This window comes from Salmo trutta, chromosome 4 (genome assembly GCF_901001165.1).
Source record: "Salmo trutta chromosome 4, fSalTru1.1, whole genome shotgun sequence".
NCBI classification, from domain to species: Eukaryota; Metazoa; Chordata; class Actinopteri; order Salmoniformes; family Salmonidae; genus Salmo; species Salmo trutta.
Window position 1 is genome coordinate 51,734,466 of NC_042960.1, and position 19,344 is coordinate 51,753,809.

Sequence of the window (19,344 nt, forward strand, 5' to 3'; positions counted from 1 at the left end):
CGTATGGCTTGCACAACCCGCCCTGGCTGGATGCTCAACTCAGCTTGACAACTGCAGGGTGCGGGCACAGATCGCACCGGCCTGTGAATGCGCCCTGATGACACAGTGCGCATCACCGCACAACACGGTGCCTGCCCCGTCACTTGCTCCCCACAGTAAGCACGGGAAGTTGGCTCAGGACTCCACCCTGACTCTGCCCAACTCCCCGTGTGCCCCCCCCGCACAATTTTTTGGGGGGGCTGCCTCTCGCACTTGCCTCTGGGTGGATATAGCGCCTCATAGTATCGCCGCTCCGCTCTCGCTGCCTCGATCTCCTCCTTCGGACGGCGATACTCCCCAGCCTGCCTCCAGGGTCCTTTCCCGTCTAATATCTCCTGCCAAGTCCATTTTTTTCCGCTGCTCCATTCCACGCTGCTTGGTCCTTTGTTGGTGGGTGATTCTGTCACGGCTGTCAAAATGATTGGACCAAAATGCAGTGTCGGTTTCGTTCCACATATTTATTAAACATGAAACTGAATGCAATACACTTAACTACTTGAAAACACAAAAACAACAAACCGTGACGCAGAGAAGAAAACACACTACTCAAAATATAATCACCCACAAAAACCAAGTGGGACAAACATCAACTTAAATATGGCCTCCAATTAGAGACAACGACAACCGGCTGCCTCTAATTGTAGGTCATGCCAAACAAAAACCAACCTAGAAATACAAAACTAGAAACTAAACATAGAAATACAAAAACGGACAAACACCCACTGTCACGCCCTGATCTACTCTACCCTAGAAAATAACAACTTACTATGGTCAGGACGTGACAATAGGAAAATGGTCCAATTCACGCACTTATCAAGATAACACGTGGTCATCGCTACTGCCTCTGATTTGGCAGATTCACTAAACACAAATGCATCATTTGTAAATCAAATTAAATCAAATTGTATTAGTCACACGCGCCGAGTACAACAGGTGTAGACCTTACAGTGAAATGCTTACCTACGAGCCCCTAACCAACAGTGCAGTTTCAAAAAATGCGGATAAGAATAATAGATAAAAGTAACAAATAATTAAAGAGCAGCAGTAAAAAATAACAATATATACAGGGGTGTGCCGGTACAGAGTCAATGTGCGGGGGCACCGGTTAGTTGAGGTAGTATGTACATGTATGTAGAGTTAATTAAAGTGACTATGCATAGATAACAACAGAGAGTGGCCACGCTGATCCTCAACACGGTGGCTCCTCAGGGGTGCGTGCTCAGCCCCCTCATTTACTCCCTGTTCACTCATGACTGCATGGCCAGTCATGACTCCAACACCATCGTTAAGTTTGCAGACGACACAACAGTGGTAGGCTTGAGCCCCGACAATGAGACAGCCTATAGGGAGAAGGTCAGAGTCCTAGCCGTGTGATGCCAGGATAACAACATCTCCCTCAACGTGATCAAGACAAAGGGGATGATTGTGGACTACAGGAAAAAGAGGACCGAGCACGCCCCCATTCTCATTGACGGGGCTGTAGTGGAGCAGGTTGAGAGCTTCAAGTCCATTGGTGTCCACATCAACTACAAACTAACATGGTCCAAGCACACCTTGACAGTCGTGAAGCGGGCACGACAAAATCTCTTCCCCTTCAGGAGACTGAAAAGATTTGGCATGGGTCCTCAGATCCTCAAAAGGTTCTACAGCTGCACCATCGAGAGCATCCTGATTGGTTGCGTCAATGCATGGTATGGCAACTGCTCGGCCTCCGACCGCAAGGCCCTTACAGAGGGTAGTGCGAACGGCCCAGTATATCACTGTGGCCAAGCTTCCTGCCATACAGGACCTCTATACCAGGCGGTGTCAGAGGCAGACCCTAAAAATTGTCAAAGACTCCAGCCACCCTAGTCATAGACTGTTCTCTCTGTTATCGCATGGCAAGCGGTACCGGAGCGCCAAGTCTAGGTCCAAAAGGCTTCTTAACAGCTTCTGCCACCAAGCCATAAGACTCCTGAAGAGCTAATCAAATGGCTTCCCAGACTATTTGCATTGCCCCCCCCCCTTTTTTACCCTCTCTGTTTATTATCTATGCAGAGATACTTCAACTCTACCTACATGTATATATTACCTCAATTACCTTGACTAACCAGTGCCCCCGCACATTGACTCTATACCGGTACCCCCTATATATAGCCTCACTACTGTTATTTTACCGCTGTTCTTTAATTATATGTTATTTTTCTTAAAACTGCATTGTTGGTTAAGGCCTTTTAAGTAAGCATTTCATTGTAAGGTTTTCCTACACCTGTTGTATTGTATTTGTTTTTGATTTAGGCATATTTTAGCAATTACATTTACTTTTGATACTTAGGTATATTTAGAGCCAAATACTTTTTTACTTTTACTCAAGTAGTATTTTTCTGGGTGACTTTCACTTTTACTTGAGTAACTTTATATTAAGGTATCTATACTTTTACTCAAGTATGACAATTGGGTACTTTTTCCACCACTGATCACAGTCAAATGATTTTCTAAAAGTACGTGAAGGCAGGAGTAATCTTTTACCAACTCTATGCTGAACACACTGCTTGCATCGCATGTGCGAGCATTGCAAAATAAATGTACATGTTATTCAATCGTGCACGTCAACGAGCGTCTGTGTAGCCAGGCGCTAAAACATAACTTGGTTCTATTTGTGATGGTTGACACGCTGCAAGTCCCGCCTCTCTCATCTCCTCGTTCTTTAGGAGCATATACCCACTTGGGTGATTGAAAGATGAACTGAGGTCCACTCTACAGTCCAGTTGGTGGTGGTAATGCACCTTAAAGTTGGTTGCCAACCGCCATATAAAGTCCAGATAAGAAGAAGAAGCCTGAAGGAGGAGAGATGACTAGAAACAAACTCAGTTTACCCTTTTATCTGTGGATTAATTGTCGGAGTAGAGGACCTTGTGCATTTCAGGGAAAATACCAAACCAATGTTTATATCCCAGGACAAATTAACTAGCAACAGCAAGCTAGCTAAATTGCCATAAATGTTTAAAGATTTTCGACCAGTCCCCAAACTAATATAGTTATTTCAGAGTTCGTTTTGATATTTCAATCTGCATGTCCTGATCATGTCTTGTGTGTGTGAACAAAATCAACAAGCGCAAGCGTGTTGGCAAAGGGATCACTGAAGGATGACATTAAAGTCCCAGGGTGCCAGTAATGGGAGGTGCTTTGTTATTACCGTCTACATCAGATTCACTGGCAGGGCCAGTCCCATAAACTGAAATGCCATGTCAAATGTTGCTACAAGTGTAGAACCTCCCATTTGTCCTAGTTAACTGAAATTGGACCGCCTTGTCTGCTCAGAATGCCACGCCTACCTTTATTTATGTAAAGAACTCGACTGTGGTTCATCATCATGTCAAACAAAGATTAGTAGGCTTTTCATGAAGGGTTTAACTTCTGGCCTTCAATCAGAAAATTGCTATTTATTTTTTAAGAATATCATGCTCTCCTGCAAAAATCGATTTAAATTTGCCCTAAAATTATATGATATAATCATACAATTATAGCCTAATCGTATTGATTGTGCTGCCTTCAAATAATTGCTATAGAGTAGACAATAGCCTGCCATTGCATAATTGGTGTGAGTATGTCGCTCATTAAAAATTAAACCATCAATTGGTCAGGCATAAGCTATTCAAGCTATGGAGGAAATGTACAGACTGTTACTGCCAAATAATGGACCCGGGCACTACCACGCGCTCAGTCTCCCTCTGCTTTTCATTGGTTCACTCATCATCATCAGCACCAGGGAAGCTGAACAGCGCCAGAGGACGCATTGCTTTCGGAGAAAAGACAGAATCCCTAATGAATCCTTAATGTGTCTGAGTTCATCAAGCCATGCGGCGACAATTTGATACATTGATTGTCTGATTGGATAGAACTGTGGTAGGCTATATAATTGATCTTTTCTTAAACAATTGTTTTTCACCCGCTGATTTATCGAGGCGAGAGGCTGTTGTTCAGCCAATTCTGCAGAGAGGAAGCAAGCGTTCAATGAAAAATGCGGGAATTCTCCGCTTTGGCCTTGTTTTTATCCATCGTTTTACTGTCATAGTGAGGAATGCCGGGTGGTGTAGATTGTCAATGTCATCGCTCCGATCAAGTGCACCTTGTGAGCCGCCAGCGCCGCATCAACAAGCATCACGACCACCACCCGACGGGGACATCGACACGACGCCTCTGAGTCCGCCGCTCTCCTCCGGCTTGTGACATGACAGCCCGGGGAAGAAAGAAGAGGATCAAGCGGCACAGACCTGCAAGCGGACGTGTGGATTTGAATACAAAGGCCGCGGGTAACAATCATTTTGAGGGGCTGGAGCCCACGGAAGCCCGGACTGCAAGAGAGGGCAGTGCCACACAGACACCGACAGGCTACACCTGCGATACGAGACATAGAGAGGATCCCATATCACCAACTGCTGTTATTTCATCTGTTCCCCTATCCCAAGATCAGGCCACCTATCTGTTTTGTCTTCGTGCGTAAATGTGGATGGAACTTATTGCATTTTTTTATGCATAAAATGCATTGACTAATGTGCCATTTTAACTATAGCGTCTGGAAGTCGATGGGACGTGACAGAGATTGATGACACATTTATCCCAAGTCCACAGTGTTATCCTCCCGTCAAGTCCCCCTGACTAGAACCCTAACCTCATCATGGGCTGCATACAGAGCATCACCTGTAAGTCGCGCATCAAACGCGAAAACATAGTGGTCTACGACGTTTCCGCCACTATCGACCACTGCCCAACAATCATTGAGGAGAACTCGCCTATAGTGTTGCGCTACAAGACGCCCTATTTCAAGGCCTCTGCGCGGATAGTGATGCCCCCTATTCCCCGTAATGAGACTTGGGTGGTGGGTTGGATCCAGGCATGCACCCAGATGGAATTCTACAACACCTACAACGACATCGGCATGTAAGTTGAGTTCTCCTCCTGTTTTGTATTCCCCCATCAGGAGGCTAGCTGCTGACTGTCCTTTGTCACAGGGGACTGATGCTCCACCCTCCGCCTGATGATATGTCCTAAACTGTCACCTCTCTGGTGCTCTGGGCAGGTGCCAAAGCAAAGGAACAGACCTTAGTCACTGTTCCAGTGTGTGTGTGTGTGTGTGTGTGTGTGTGTGTGTGTGTGTGTGTGTGTGTGTGTGTGTGTGTGTGTGTGTGTGTGTGTGTGTGTGTGTGTGTGTGTGTGTGTGTGTGTGAGAGAGAGAGAGAGAGAGACATCTTAAATGCCACAAATCTCTAAATCAGTTCTGTGAGGCATCAAAAATGACGTGAATGAAATGCAACAGTTGATGTATGGCTGTGTGGGTGCATGTGTTGCAGAGCATTTGTGCACACAGCAGGGTAACTATGCTGTCACCGTCTTTCATTCAAACGCCCACCAATTGATTCTGTTCCTGTGATTTCAGCATCAAAATAGAAACAACTGAGGGGCTAAACAACTGCTTCTAGACACATTGTGTTCACAGAAACAATGGAGGGAGAGAGAGATGCACTGACACTCCCACGCTCCCTCCTCTACCGGAGACACAATCACACACCCACTGACGAGCAACACATACCTCCGCCTCCAGCACTGCCTGGGGGTATTTTTCACTGGAGGAAAAATATGTGAGGGGATGTTTAACCCTGGCTGGAGGTAGGGTGTCTGGGGGACGCAGAAAAACACAGTGTACAGACAGATGGAGTTATTCTGAGGGGGAGACAGTGGCATCAGGTCACACCAGCTGACACCCCCTCATTAGCCAACAAACAATGAGATATGAATCTACTACTAACGCACTGAACACATACAGTATGGAGCCCTGAGGTAGAAAAGAGATGGACATGCTGATTCCATTTATCACACATACAGTATGTATTTGTTTGTCTTCCTCTGTTCTCTTCGAGAATGTCTAATTCCCAAGTGTGTTTGTGTGAAACACCTAAAACCTTTTGAAACTTCTTGTGACCCTACAGTGTCCCTAAGGCTCCAACCCACCATCTGTTAAACTGTAATCTGACCCTTTGTCCTCCTGCAGGTCTAGCTGGGAGCTACCAGAGCTGTGTGAGGGTCTTGTGAGGGCCATCAGTGACTCAGATGGGGTGAGCTACCCCTGGTACGGCAACACCACCGAGACGGTCACCCTGGCGGGGCCCACCTCCAAGCCCTCTCGCTTTACCGTCAGCATGAACGATAACTTCTACCCCAGTGTGACCTGGGCAGTGCCCATCAGCGACAGCAACCTTCCCCTGCTCACCCGCATCAAGAGGGACCAGAGCTTCACCACCTGGCTGGTGGCCCTCAACACGGCCACGCGGGAGAAGATCCTGCTGCAGACGGTCAAGTGGCGCATGCGGGTGGACATCCTGGTGGACCCCGCCATGCCCCTGGGCTCCAGAGCCACCCTGATGGGCCGGACACACCAGGACCAGCCCCGCGTCCTAACCCGCATGGAGCCTATCCCCCCCAATGCCCTGGGGAGGCCCAATGCCAACGATGCCCAGGTGCTGATGTGGAGGCCCAGGAAGGGCCCGCCTCTGGTGGTCATCCCTCCTAAGTAGAGAAGGAAGGAGAGAGGGAGGGGAGGTGGAACTATGGGTCCGGACATCCAGCCATGATGAGATCAATATGGACAGCTGCCTTAAATCTCCACCACTGCCTTTGAGTAGAGAGGGAGAAGACCATTGCCTGGATCGGGTATAAATACAGGACAGACCCACAGATGGACCTCTGCCTTAATAAAGTAATTTGGCCTGGAGAAGCAGGGAGGACTTGTGGGTGTGCCAGGCCCAGCAGGCTTCAGAGTAGGCTACACTCCAGGGGAGCAGCCTGTAACCTATTGCACACCATGCTGCCTCACCGAGATGACAGAGCAGCCATCTTTAATCACAGATTGCTCTGGGTCTATGACAGTGATGTAGAGGGCTGTGTCTCAAATGGCACCCTATTACTCTTTGGCTCTGGTTAAAGGTAATGCAGTATGTGGAGAATGCGTTGCCATGTGAGACTAGCCCAAGGTGTGAGAGGCACAAGAGTACATGTATGTGGCTTTATGGGTATAATACAGGTGAGATTGAAGTGTATAATGTATTTTATATGTAAGAACAAAGATTGTGGTATATTTAAAGTCAGCCTTCATGCTCAGTAGAGTAACAGAAAGGGAGGGATGTGTTACTGGGAGAGGGGAAAGACAGGGTCTCTAAAGTCATCTACAGCAGCCCCAATGAGAACAGCAGTGTAGGCCAGGCCAGGTAGTAGATGAGTTTCATTACAAAACGCTATATATTCATTTTCAGAAATGTTGCTAAATGAGCTTTTATTGTTTAAAGAAATAATGAAAGAGATTGATGTTTTTTCACTATCTAATCATGGCATGTTCAATGACAGACATGCATTTGTTTAAATCTATCACTTGATGGTTTCATTTCAGAGACAAATTATATTTTTGTTGTGCAAAATGCTATATATCCACCTCACTCTCTGAGAAATAAGTAGTTACGCTAGGTTTTATAGAATGAAATGTAACAAATAGCTACATTTTTAATAAAGAAATGTACAAATGATACATTTGTGATATCTTTATATATTTTACTTTACAAAAAGAATTAAACACAGTAATATGAGATCTATATGTAAAACATTTACATTTGACATTTTAGTAATTTAGTAGATGCTCTTATCCAGAGCTACTTACAGTAAGTGCATTCATCTTAAGATAGCTAGGTGAGACAACCACATATCACAGTCAAATATACAGGATAGAAACATTCCATTCGAGCTAAACAATGGATATATAGCGTTTTCCCCCCAAAAAACATTTTCATACATATCTAAAATCTATGAATAAAAAATATGAGAAAAGTAATATTTTATACACACTTGAAGGTGAAAAAATGATTTCAGGTGAAAAAATACAAATGTAAAAAATTGGTGGATATAGCGTTTTGGAAATCAACTTTTCAGATGCAGAAAGGAGACTGAGTGAGCCAGGCCAGGTAGTAGATGAAGAGCAGACTGAGTGGGCCAGGCCAGGTAGTAGATGAAGAGCAGACTGAATGGGCCAGGCCAGGTAGTAGAAGAAGAGGAGACTGAGTGGGCCAGGCCAGGTAGTAGATGAAGAGCAGACTGAGTGGGCCAGGCCAGGTAGTAGATGAAGAGCAGACTGAGTGGGCCAGGCCAGGTAGTAGATGAAGAGCAGACTGAGTGGGCCAGGCCAGGTAGTAGATGAAGCGCAGACTGAATGGGCCAGGCCAGGTAGTAGAAGAAGAGGAGACTGAGTGGGCCAGGCCAGGTAGTAGATGAAGAGCAGACTGAGTGGGCCAGGCCAGGTAGTAGATGAAGAGCAGACTGAGTGGGCCAGGCCAGGTAGTAGATGAAGAGCAGACTGAGTGGGCCAGGCCAGGTAGTAGATGAAGAGCAGACTGAGTGGGCCAGGCCAGGTAGTAGATGAAGAGCAGACTGAGTGGGCCAGGCCAGGTAGTAGATGAAGAGCAGACTGAGTGGGCCAGGCCAGGTAGTAGATGAAGAGCAGACTGAGTGGGCCAGGCCAGGTAGTAGATGAAGAGGAGACTGAGTGGGCCAGGCCAGGTAGTAGATGAAGAGCAGACTGAGTGGGCCAGGCCAGGTAGTAGATGAAGAGGAGACTGAGAATGTAATGGGCGTGTTCCTCTGCCCAGGTTTTGCTGACGCATGCCAGATCTTACGTGTGAATATTTTAAGTTTCAGCTAACCACAGCATTATGGTTGCGTTCCCCTGTTCAGACGTTGCATGCATCAGCCAATGGTTGCATGCCACATCATCAACTGTGTCATCGACTGACAGATTGCCATAACATATGATATGGTTAGCTGATACGTAAAATACCTATCTAGGCGTAAGTTCTGGCAGGCGACAGCAACGCCAGGGCAGAGGGACGCACCCTACGTTATAGCAATCTGTCAGTCGATGACACAGTCAATGACGTGGCATGCAACCATTGGTTGATGCATGCAACGTCTGAACAGGGGAATGCAACCAATATGAACTCATCATGCTGCTCATTACTGAGGTGCAAACCATACTAGCCTTTACACTGACACACACATCCCCTCTGTGACTAAACACACATGCAGACACACACTTATGCACACATCCCCTTTGTGACTACACCCAAGTCATTATCATAGAAGAGGGACGAGTGGGATATTACAAACCATTTGTTTAGATTGGAGGTCATATCACATACCGTGTATGGTGGCCACTGTATGGTGACAAACGTCCATTGAGAGCCAGTCACTCACAGTAACAGACGTGCCTGAGACCAGAATGACTCGGACTGGAGGATGTAGTGGGACAATGTGGGGTGGTACTTTACAGGGTTTCAGAATGGATGGGTGGGAGCTTTTGCATGCAAGCAGTGTTTTTAATTCAATAAAATTATTCAAGTAAAATGTCTTTTTTATAGAACCTATTTAAATCCCTCTGCAAACGTAATAATTTCCCCCCTCAGTTGCACATTGACAGTTCATGGGTGTATGTGTTACAGGGGGTCTCATGCACAATATGCACTCATTCAGAAAATGTATTAGTGGCAGAAACAATAGGGAGTGCATCAGTTTGACTGTGTGTGTTCATATCATGGCTCAGAGCACTTGTAAAACTTCTACAAGGGAGCATTATATGACACACAATGTTACAACAACAGAGTCGTGATATAGAATGACACACTCGTCTTTGACGTAGGAAACATTTCCTTTATGGACTTCATGTTCCTAATGATTGGTAAATACAGTAATAAAGTCAACCTTCCCCACTTCCCCAAATAACACACAAATCACGTTACGCCAATGTGTGGAAAAGTACAGAGGTCTACAGCAGTGAAGCAGTAACATAGTTCATCAGTATGTCTGTAGAGTCCAACACATCCGGACTATTGTCACAAGTCATGAGTGAACATTATGGCCTTCAGGGAAATGCACAAGTCAGAAAACTTCCCTGCCTGTGTCTTTGTTTTATCCATCATCTTCATTATTAAGATGACCATAATATAAAGACAGGGGACCCTACCCAACCAGTTTTGACCCAGTAAAATAACCTGCCTGGCAGGTGTGTCCAGTACACTGCTGAGCTTGGTCATGACTCATGGGTCTATTTCTCTGTGGTGGCAACTTCCTGATCACACTTTTTTAGTGGAGGAACTTATTGGGCTGCGATAACACAGGCATCATACCGGCGTTTACATATAGCTACGTTTTCACAGGCAGCCCAATTCTGATATTTTTTTCACTAATTGGTCTTTTGACCAATCAGATCAGCTCTTAAAAAGATCTGATGTGATTGGTCAAAAGACCAATTAGTGGAAAAAATATCAGAATTGGGCTGCCTGTGAAAACACAGCCACAGTGTCTGAGGCCCATGCCAACAATGCCTCTAGGTTAGTGTCCTTTGCTCCTCCTCTTTTCTCTCTTCCGCTCCACTGTTTTCTTCTCTTCCCTGACACCCCCTTTGGTCCTCGGTGATGTCCCCTAGGCACGGCTGGGGTTGGGGGAGGGCTTGTCCTCGTAGCCATACAGGAAGGTGGCCACGATGACCAGTACTGCACCAAGGAAGAACACACTGGAGAGGACACAAATAAATTAAAAACACAGCATTACACATGTCAGAGCCACGGGACATTAAAATAGGAAATTGAAATAACCTGGCTAGAATGTGTGTACCTTGTGGGGTCGAAGTCCTGTAGCCAGAAGTAGGATATGAGGGTTGACAGGATGATGGAGAGTGACGTGGCAAAGCCCTTCAGGATGTTGTCTGCATACTTGATGACAGCTGCTATAACCAGCCCTCCTAGTGCCTAGAGAAACACACACCAGACATGGAGTATGAGCAGAGTGGGGTAGTTTGGGCAAAAGGGACACTATAATACTGCTAGGCTTATACATTTGGAATCAGATCAAGCAATATTCCCTTAGTAAAGAGGCACGGCAATATTCATTCTGCAATATTAACAGAGCAAGCTTTTTCACTTAAAACGGAACACTCTTTGACTGGAGTCTGGTTAAGTGGGTAACACTCTCACCTCTGAAACCATATACTTATAAAAAACGTAACATTATTTCTCCACATTGGTAGCTTGCGAATTAGTATTACATTTGGCTAAATTTGACCTAAAGCTGATAGGTGAAGTGAAAAGACAATAGTGAGATGTACCTGCAGAGCCACCACTGTCCAGGTGATTGTGTTGTATCCCTTGAACATCCCAGATTCCCGGACTCTCTCCCCATTGTACACAAACATCCCCATCAGACCAAACACCAGGCCAAACATTCCTACAGCCAGACACACAGGTCAGATGATATGACAGTTTGAACTGATGTAGGAATGATAGGAAGGTAGATTTAGCATAACCCGCCCGCGTTAATCAAAAAACAATAACCTGTGGTGCTTGACTGGAAAGCAAAGACAAATCATGTCTACATGCATAGACATGAATACATTCATGCTAAAAACACTACACTCAACCATTCTTTATGAGGATGAATCAAGTCTCTTCTCTGTACATACACTCGATACAGGAAACTAGCACAAGTTCACACCAGGAAATGAATCACAGGAGAATTAACACACACTTCACACGTTCAGAGGTAAAAATAAACTCAGCAGGAAGACTCATTTGGCAGAAAAGGAGCTGAGAGGCAAACACAGTGTTTCTGTGCAGTGAAAAGGAAAAAAACACTGTAAAACCTCCTTTAAGGACCCGGTAGAGATACTGAAGCTCTGTCATAAATAACATATCTTTAACAATAATGGGGCAATTCTGGAATGAAAAAGTGCCCTTATAGCAAGAAAAACCTACTATAGTAGAAACCTTTCATGCTTGCTGACCCAGTTGGATGTTGCGGACCCAGACGCTCTGTTTGGTCTCTTTGAGGATCCTCTCAAAATAAACCCCAGCGAAGCCACTGGAGCAGCAGGCCACCAGCACCGCCACCACGCCCACAAACTGGGACCCTTGGGACATCTGCTCCTTCTCAGTGTCCCCGAGGGATTCAGAGGGCCACTAGACATCGGACACACAAAAACACACACACTTGCACTAAAACAATTTAGTCACTGAAGTGGGTAAATGCAGGTTTCAAAAAAGTGGATTGTAAAGGAGTTAGAGTAGAGTTTACCTGCACAAGTGCGACCCCAGCCATGAGGATGAGCAGGGAGAGCCACTGGTACACACCCAGCCTCCGGCCCAGCATGCACACTGAGAACAGGGCTGTGGTGAGGATCTTCACACAATTACAAAACAGACACACACACACACTCAGTGGAGACTGCTGAGAGGAGGACGGCTCATAATAATGGCTGGAACGGAGCAAATGGAATGGCATCAAACAGATGGAAACCATTTCACTAATTCCGCTCCAGTCATTACTATGTGCCTGTCCTCCCAAATTAAAGTTGCCACCAACCTCCTGTGCACACACTCCATAACAGGTTGTCTTACCTGGTAGGTGGCAGCGTCCAGGTTGGACAGAGCCACATAGAGCAGGTTGTTCTGTAGGGTGTAGATCCCAAAAGCAATGGCCAGCTTCAGGGTCTCTATAGGCTTGTGAGTGATCTCTTGCCTCAGAATACTGTTCAGAGCCCGAACATTGTAGCCTGAAAAACACAACCAGACAGGAGAGAGTGAGAGAAGAAAGCATTACATTGGACAGTGTATGCCATGTGTATCATGTACATATATGACTAATACAACTTGAAACTTGAGATGGAGACAAATGGAGGGTCAGCTTGCCTAAATGTATACTTGCACATGTATATTTTTGAACAGTTGTATTTTCTTTGAGGACACTCACTGTGCTCCTTGAATATGAGCAGCACACAGGTGATGATCTTCATGAGCTCAGCCACCACCACAGCAGAGGAGGCCAGGTAGCAGGGGCCGTCCCCCTGTAGCGTGCTGGAGTAGCGCATGGTCAGCACCAGTTAGGTGGTCTGGAACACCAGCACCCACAGAGACAGGGACTTCAGCCTGGACGACACCATGTTGAGGACAGCAGAGCCACTCTGGTCTGCAGGGAGAGGAGATAAGAGTTAGGCACTGCAAGGTGAGGGGGCAGTCTTGAAACATTCAAAGGAAGGACCAATGGGCCAAATGGCTGCAACTCTTGCTCCTGTGGTCAGGCACTGGAGACAAGCTTCAGTGGTGTGAAGAAAAATTTGCTTACACTGACACTGTGGCCAGACAAACATGCTGGCCTCCTGCTGGCTCAAAAACAGCAACACAATGCTCTCTTTGTCCACAAGACCAGGGGAACCAGCAAATACCATATATGACAGTTTCCTAGTCCATCAAAGATTAACTGACTTTTAATTGTAGTGTGGTAAGGTCCGTTTGGACATTCCCATGATTGTAGAATCCCCTTTTCAATGATTTTACAGACAAAAGTCAGACTACATGCATAATGACAGAAAGTCAACAATGACTAAATTAATACTTCAACTTTTGTTTATTCAGTTTAATTACAGTCAAATCAAGTGACACCTTCCTATAAAGTTGACTAGCTAGTTTGTGCAGGCGTCTTCTCACATTCATCAACAAGGAAGCAGGCAAGCTAACGTTACGATCGCGCCACTGACTCATCATTCTCACCCAGTTTGATAACGCATGGATTGCAGACCTACCCGGTGGCACTGGAAGAAAGCTAGCTAGGTTATACAAAAGTTGAACTTTTGAAGTGTGAGTTGTAGTGCAAGATAGCAAACGTTAGCTTAGCTGCCTTGAGTAGCTAATTAACTCAGCGTTCTGTTAGCCACACATTTCAAGCAGAGTTTCTAAACCATATTTTATTGTCTTTGGTTCAAGTCCTCTCGTCCATTGACCCAGGCTGGCTCACAACAACGGTATTCTACCATTGCCCCTTCATACCGACGTTTTTGTCCATAATAGTTGTCTGTGTTATTACGGTAACTATTCTAAAGATGCAAAGACAGCTAGCTAAATTCAAAACATTTCGTATAATTTTATATACGTGTGTTCGAATACTCATACTAATCGTACTATTTGTGACGTGAGTATATAGTATGCTTATTGGTCATAATAGAGGATGCCTGGTTATTTTTTTTTAAATGCCTTCCTCACCATCTTAAATAAGCATGCCCCATTCAAGAAATTTAGAACCAGGAACAGATATAGCCCTTGGTTCTCTCCAGACATGACTGCCCTTAACCAACACAAAAATATCCTGTGGCGTTCGGCATTAGCATCGAACAGCCCCCGTGATATGCAATTTTTCAGGGAAGTTAGAAACCAATATACACAGGCAGTTAGAAAAGCATAGGCTAGCTTTTTCAAGCAGAAATTTGCTTCCTGCAACACAAACTCAAAAAAGTTCTGGGACACTGTAAAGTCCATGGAGAATAAGAGCACCTCCTCCCAGCTGCCCACTGCACTGATACTAGGGAACACTGTCACCACTGATAAATCCACTATAATTGAGAATTTCAATAAGCATTTTTCTACGGCTGGCCATGCTTTCCACCTGGCTACCCCTACCCCGGTCAACAGCACTGCACCCCCCACAGCAACTCGCCCAAGCCTTCCCCATTTCTCCTTCTCCCAAATCCAGTCAGCTGATGTTCTGAAAGAGCTGCAAAATCTAGACCCCTACAAATCAGCCGGGCTAGACAATCTGGACCCTTTCTTTCTAAAAGTATCTGCTGAAATTGTTGCAACCCCTATTACTAGCCTGTTCAACCTCTCGTGTCGTCTGAGATTCCCAAAGATTGGGATTCCCAAAGATTGGGGGACACTCTTGACCCAAACTGCTACAGACCTATATCTATCCTACCCTGCCTCTCTAAAGTCTTCGAAAGCCAAGTCAACAAACAGATTACCGACCAATTTGAATCCCACCGCACCTTCTCCGCTATGCAATCTGGTTTCAGAGCTGGTCATGGGTGCACCTTAGCCACGCTCAAGGTCCTAAATGATATCTTAACCGCCATTGATAAGAAACAATACTGTGCAGCCGTATTCATTGACCTGGCCAAGGCTTTCGACTCTGTCAATCCCAACATCCTCATCGGCAGACTCAACAGCCTTGGTTTCTCAAATGATTGCCTTGCCTGGTTCACCAACTACTTCTCTGATAGAGTTCAGTGTGTCAAATCGGAGGGCCTGTTGTCCGAGCCTCTGGCAGTCTCTATGGGGGTGCCACAGGGTTAAATTCTTGGGCCGACTCTTTTCTCTGTATACATCAATGAGGTCGCTCTTGCTGCTGGTGAGTCTCTGATCCACCTCTATGCAGACGACACCATTCTGTATATTTCTGGCCCTTCTTTGGACACTGTGTTAACTACCCTCCAGACGAGCTTCAATGCCATACAACTCTCCTTCCGTGGCCTCCAACTGCTCTTAAATACAAGTAAAACTAAATGCATGCTTTTCAACCGATCGCTGCCTGCACCTGCCCACCCGTCCAGCATCACTACTCTGGACGGTTCTGACTTAGAATATGTGGACAACTACAAATACCTAGGTGTCTGGTTAGACTGTAAACTCTCCTTCCAGACTCACATCAAACATCTCCAATCCAAAGTTAAATCTAGAATTGGCTTCCTATTCCGCAACAAAGCTTCCTTCACTCATGCTGTCAAACATAACCTCGTAAAACTGACCATCCTACCGATCCTCGACTTCGGCAATGTCATTTACAAAATAGCCTCCAATACCCTACTCACTAAATTGGATGCAGTCTATCACAGTGCCATCCGTTTTGTTACCAAAGCCCCATATACTACCCACCACTGCGACCTGTACACTCTCGTTGGCTGGCCCTCGCTTCATACTCGACGCCAACCCACTGGCTCCAGGTCATCTACAAGACCCTGCTAGGTAAAGTTCTCCCTTATCTCAGCTCGCTGGTCACCATAGCAGCACCCAACTGTAGCACGCGCTCCAGCAGGTATATCTCTCTGGTCACCCCCAAAGCCAATTCCTCCTTCAGCCGCCTCTCCTTCCAGTTCTCTGCTGCCAATGACTGGAACGAACTACAAAAATCTCTAAAACTGGAAACACTTATCTCCCACACTAGCTTTAAGCACCAGCTGTCAGAGCAGCTCACAGATTACTGCACCTGTACATAGCCCATCTATAATTTAGCCCAAACAACTACCTCTTCCCCTACTGTATTTATTTATTTAGCTCCTTTGCACCCCATTATTTCTATTTCTACTTTGCACTTTCTTCCCTGCAAATCTACCATTCCAGTGTTTTACTTGCTATATTGTATGTACTTCACCCCCATGGCCTTTTTTGCCTTTACCTCCCTTATGTCACCTCATTTGCTCACTTTGTATATAGACTTATTTTTCTACTATATTATTGACTGTATGTTTGTTTTACTCCATGTGTAACTCTGTGTTGTTGTATGTGTCAAACTGCTTGCTTTATCTTGGCCAGGTCGCAATTGTAAATGAGAACATGTTCTCAACTTGCCTACCTGGTTAAATAAAGGTGAAATAAATAAAATAAAAAATAAATAATATGGATATAGTTAGTATGCCAAAAGTTCCCAGATGTCGTACTAAATTCGCCAAAATACGAAGCATACAAGCAGTGGACACTATTTCCGTGCTTTTACGGCCCATAATGCAATTCTTCAGAAAATGGACGTGGCTTCAACGTTTTAAAATTTGAAGCAAATGGCGGAAAATATGCAGGCACAGTCCGACGAGAGCGGATACAAATTAATTGCTTTAACTAATTATGACAAATGTTAAGAAAATGTTGAGCAATGTAATAAAGTCATGACTTTTCAAATAAGTTACGTTGGCGGACAATTTGTTAGCAACGCTATCCTTACCGCAGTATGTACCGGTATGTTGGCTAGTTACCTAACTTTAGTTGGCTACTAATAACGTTACATCGAACTTGCCAGGCAGTATATTAACTATCTGCTATCCAACTACCCAACGTTTACTGACTTGATTATTCACATTATTAGCTAAGTGGTGTAGCCGTTGTGCGTTTCAATGGGCATTGTTAATTCTGGCTATCTACTCCAATTTCAGAGTGCTCTCATCTGAGTGTGGCAGAGCGCAGAATAACGGATGAATACTGGTTGAATATGGCCGGTGTCAGTAAACAGCATAATAATATTGTTGCCAACAACACAGTTACAGTCACCAACGCTCTGGATAACATGAAAACTGCCTAACCAGCCCTGCTGTTCTCTCATTTGTGTCTGGAAGTAGCTAGCCAACGTTTATTAGGGATCCCTCTTCATGGGGTCCAAACATATTAAAGCACTTGCATTACATAAGTAGAAAGATAAAACAGTACATCATATAACATTATTACCACTACTACATATATACAATACAAAATGTTTGATACCACTATACAACAATATCCCAATGCATGTGTCTGTACCTTTGTGTGTGTCTCTTCACATTCCCCGTTGTTCCATAAGGTGTATTTTTACCTGTTTTTTAAAATCTGATTCTACTGCTTGCATGAGTTACCGAATGTGGAATAGAGTTCCATGTAGTCATGGCTCTATATAGTACTGTGTGCCTCCCATAGTCTGTTCTGGACTTGGGGACTGTGAACAGACCTCTGGTGGCATGTCTTGTGGGGTATGCATGGGTGTCCGAGCTGTGTGCCAGTAGTTCAAACAGACAGTTCGGTACATTCAGTTTGTCAACCCCTCTTACAAAAACAAGTAGTGATGAAGTCGATCTGTCTTCCACTTTGAGAGATTGAGATGCATGTCATTAATGTTTTTATCATTATAATTTTTTTAAGGGGTGTCATTAATGTTAGCTCTCCGTGTACTTTTAAGGGCCAACCTTGCTGCCCTGTTCTGAGCCAACTGCAATTTTCCTAAGTCCCACTTTGTAGCACCTAACCACACCACTGAACAGTAGTCTAGATGCGACAAAACTAGGGCCTGTAGGACTTGCCTTATTGATAGTGTTAAGAAGGCAGAGCAGCGCTTTATTATGGACATACTTCTCCCCATCTTAGCTACTGTTTTGACCATGACAGTTTACAATCCAGGGTTACTCCGAGCAGTTTAGCCACCTCAACTTGCTCAATTTCCACATTATTCATTACAAGTTGTAGTTGAGGTTTAGGGCTTAGTGAATGATTTGTCCCAAATACAATGCTTTTAGTTTTGGAAATATTTAGGACTAACTTATTCCTTGCTACCCGTTCCCAAAACTAACTGCAGCTCTTTGTTCAATGTTGCAGTCATTTCAGTTGCTGTAGTAGTTGACGTGTATAGTGTTGAGTCATCCGCATACATAGAACATATAACATATTTGGTATAACTCTGGTTCATAGGCTCATGATTACGGTATACAATAGCTGTAGGATCAACAGAGGTATTCAGGGCAATTAGGGGGACATAATTGAAGTTACTTACATTGTGTCTGCCAACGCCCCTAGGATAATGTACATTTTATGCAGCATTATGATGACTCATTGTCACAATGGTAGGGATTAATTGAGCTGGTCATTGATAAATCATTGTTTGAACACAGCCTTGAAACGCTTGGGTGCTTGACTGCCGTTGAACGCTCGATCAACCCCCCTTGGCCAGAGCTTCCAGTGTGCGCTCCGAGAGCGAAACACTGAATTCATGAACTGACAACGATTTACGAACGCCCAGAGCGCACTCTGGCACTCCAGATTGAATTTACCAACACACCCAAAATCGTAAAATGTCTAGCTAGTCATTTGTCATGCTAACAAGCTAGCAAGAGGTTGCATAGCAACAGCATCAACTTCCGATAGACAGGCGAAGCTCTAGTACGCTCAACACATGAACGATACCATTCGTTTACAGTATGCTAAAATGAACTAATAGTATCTAGTATATACTCATTAAGTATGTAGTATACAGTATGTTAGTATGAGTATTCTAACACGACTTGTACAGTATTTTTGTCTTCCTCATCTGATTAGAAGAACATCAACAACTAACTTCCGCTCGCCCTTTACTGCCACCTGCTGGATGGGTGGACAGGGTTCTACTGAAAACCCATGGTGGCAGGCTTGTTCGTCAGTGTCGGAGACTGCCGAGGGACTTATTTTAATGACGGTTGACATCCAATATGTTGCATTACTGCCACCAAATGAACTAAAGTAATGTTATTTACTGCTGCTCTTTAAGTATTTGTTATTCTTATTTCATACTTTTTTTATAGGTATTTTCTTAAAACTGCATTGTTGGTTATGGGCTTGTAAGTAAGCATTTCACTGTGAGGTCTACACCTGTTGTATTCGGCGCATGTGACAGATCAAATTTGATTTTGATTTGATTTGATAAATC

At 44.7% G+C, this 19,344-nt stretch overlaps 2 protein-coding genes across 3 annotated transcripts; one reads left to right on the top strand and one right to left on the bottom strand.

The window, feature by feature from the left end:
• The first annotated feature begins 3,803 nt into the window (after positions 1-3,803).
• On the top strand, positions 3,804-7,557 carry LOC115192561 (protein FAM78B). The gene is made up of 2 exons (XM_029751205.1): positions 3,804-4,959; positions 6,068-7,557. Exons 1-2 carry the CDS (start codon positions 4,697-4,699, stop codon positions 6,588-6,590), a joined length of 786 nt encoding a protein of 261 aa, XP_029607065.1. The 5' UTR covers positions 3,804-4,696; the 3' UTR covers positions 6,591-7,557.
• Positions 7,558-10,524: 2,967 nt separating this feature from the next.
• LOC115192564 (UDP-N-acetylglucosamine transporter-like) lies at positions 10,525-12,089 on the bottom strand. Of its 2 annotated transcripts, none has more exons than XM_029751209.1 (4): positions 11,891-12,089; positions 11,216-11,334; positions 10,726-10,859; positions 10,525-10,624 (listed from the first exon to the last, which is right to left on the bottom strand). In XM_029751209.1, exons 1-4 carry the CDS (start codon positions 12,024-12,026, stop codon positions 10,534-10,536), a joined length of 480 nt encoding a protein of 159 aa, XP_029607069.1. In that variant the 5' UTR covers positions 12,027-12,089; the 3' UTR covers positions 10,525-10,533. The 2 variants fall into 2 exon arrangements, with proteins under 2 accessions (XP_029607069.1, XP_029607071.1); XM_029751211.1 differs by having other exon boundaries at positions 11,862-11,980.
• Positions 12,090-19,344: the final 7,255 nt, after the last annotated feature.

Excerpts from the sequence above, each read along its gene's own strand:
- LOC115192561 (XM_029751205.1), top strand. The coding sequence starts at position 4,697 with ATGGGCTGCATACAGAGCATCACCTGTAAGTCGCGCATCAAACGCGAA. Across the intron at positions 4,960-6,067 it reads ACCTACAACGACATCGGCAT|GTCTAGCTGGGAGCTACCAG; the intron begins GTAAGTTGAGTT and ends GTCCTCCTGCAG.
- LOC115192564 (XM_029751209.1), bottom strand. The coding sequence starts at position 12,026 with ATGTCCCAAGGGTCCCAGTTTGTGGGCGTGGTGGCGGTGCTGGTGGCC. Across the intron at positions 11,335-11,890 it reads GGTCCGCAACATCCAACTGG|GAATGTTTGGCCTGGTGTTT; the intron begins GTCAGCAAGCAT and ends GTCTGGCTGTAG. Across the intron at positions 10,860-11,215 it reads GGACAGTGGTGGCTCTGCAG|GCACTAGGAGGGCTGGTTAT; the intron begins GTACATCTCACT and ends GTGTTTCTCTAG.